A 1,884-nucleotide genomic window follows, 5' to 3' on the forward strand; every position below is an offset into this window, starting at 1 on the left:
TCCCCATTCTTGGGGACCCCCATGATGTCCCCCCATTTATGGGGTGGATGTGACCCCCCCTGTCCCCCTCCCCAGGAGGGTCTGGTCTACGCAGTCGAGTTCTCCCACCGCTCAGGTCGGGATCTCATCAACGTGGCCAAGAAAAGAACCAACGTCATCCCCGTCATCGAGGACGCTCGACACCCCCATAAGTACCGCATGCTTATAGGTGAGGGGGGGGGAGGTGGGTTTTGGGGTAAAAAAGAGCAATTTTGGGGTCTGAGTGATGTTTTATGGGGGTTTTATGGGGGGATTTGGGGATCGAGGTGGTTGTGGAGGAGGTTCTGGAGATCTTTGAGGACCTTTGGGTTCTTTGAGTCTTTTGGGGTCTTTGGGTGCCATTTTGGGGTCAAAAAGAGCAATTTTGGGGTCTGGGGAGGGTCTGGNTCTTTGAGGACCTTTGGGTTCTTTGAGTCTTTTGGGGTCTTTGGGTGCCATTTTGGGGTCAAAAAGAGCAATTTTGGGGTCTGGGGAGGGTCTGGATGATATTTTTTGGGTATTTTGGGGTGATATTTTGGGATTTGGGTTTTTTGGGGAGTATTTTGGGGTTTAGAGGCTCTCAGTTGTGTTATAAAGGAGGTTCTGTAGATCTTTGAGGACCTTTGGGTTCTTTGAGTCCTTTGGGGTCCTCGGGTGCCATTTTGGGATCAAAAAAGAGCAACTTTGAGTATTTTGAGGTCTTGAAGGCCGATTTTGGGGTCAGAAAGTCTGATTTTGGGGTCAGGATGATACACATTGGGATTGCGGGGGTATATTTGGGGATATTGGGGCCTAGAGGCGCTCAGTTGTGTTGCGTTGGAAGTTGTGGGGCTGTTTGGGGATCTTTGGGTTCTTTGAGTACTTTGGGGTCATGGAGGGGGTTTTTGGGGTCAGAAAGGCTCATTTTGGAGTCAGGAACGCCAATTTTGGGGTCAGAAAGGCTCATTTTGGGGTCAGGATGACACACATTGAGATTTGGGGCCTAGAGGCGCTCAGTTGTGTTGTGTTGGAAGTTGTGGGGCTGTTTGGGGATCTGTGGGTTCTTTGAGTACTTTGGGGTCCTGGAGGGTGTTTTTGGGGTCAGAAAGGCTCATTTTGGGGTCAGGAACGCCAATTTTGGGGTCAGAAAGGCTAATTTTGGGGTCAGGATGACACACATTGAGTTTTGGGGCCTAGAGGCGCTGGGTTGTATTGCGTTGGAAGTTGTGGGGCTGTTTGGGGATCTTTGGGTTCTTTGAGTACTTTGGGATCCTGGAGGGGGGTTTTTGGGGTCGGAAAGGCTGATTTTGGGGTCAGAAAGGCTGATTTTGGGGTCAGAAAGGCTCATTTTGGGGTCTCTTTGTAGGGATGGTGGATGTCATCTTTGCTGACGTGGCCCAGCCCGACCAATCCCGCATCGTTGCCCTCAACGCCCACAATTTCCTCCGCAATGGCGGCCACTTCGTTATCTCCATTAAGGTAATTAACCCCACTAATTAACCCCCCCCTCACTAATTAACCCCCCCCCCAGTTCGCAGTTTAACTTTTACCCCCTCCCCATTCACTTTTACCCCCTCCCCATTCACTTTACCCCCTCCCCATTCACTTTTACCCCCTCCCCATTCACTTTTACCCCCTCCCATTCAGAGTGTTACCCCTCCCCCATGTCACTGTGTCGTTTGTGGCCTGGTTGTTTACCCCTCCCCATTGTTCACTTTTCCCCTCTGGCCCATTCTCTACTGTTTGTGCCGGTCCGCTCCCATTTCTACTTTAACCCCTCCCATTCACTTGCCCTCCTCCCCATGCACTTTGCCCCCCCTCCCCATTTCACGTTTTACCCCGCGTCGTCCATTCACTTTTCCCGTCGCCGCTCCCCATTCCATGTTT

General features: G+C 51.5%; 1 protein-coding gene across 1 annotated transcript in view; it reads left to right on the forward strand.

Moving 5' to 3' along the window:
- Positions 1-1,516, forward strand: part of FBL (fibrillarin) — a 10,607-nt gene extending 9,091 nt beyond the window's left edge. The window contains exons 3-4 of the mRNA XM_015851243.2: positions 76-208; positions 1,364-1,516. Coding sequence (XP_015706729.1) covers positions 76-208; positions 1,364-1,497 — 267 coding nt within the window. The 3' untranslated portion in view covers positions 1,498-1,516. The remainder of the gene's footprint in view (positions 1-75; positions 209-1,363) is intronic.
- Positions 1,517-1,884: the final 368 nt, after the last annotated feature.

This window comes from Coturnix japonica, unplaced genomic scaffold, assembly GCF_001577835.2.
Source record: "Coturnix japonica isolate 7356 unplaced genomic scaffold, Coturnix japonica 2.1 chrUnrandom826, whole genome shotgun sequence".
NCBI lineage: Eukaryota > Metazoa > Chordata > Aves > Galliformes > Phasianidae > Coturnix > Coturnix japonica.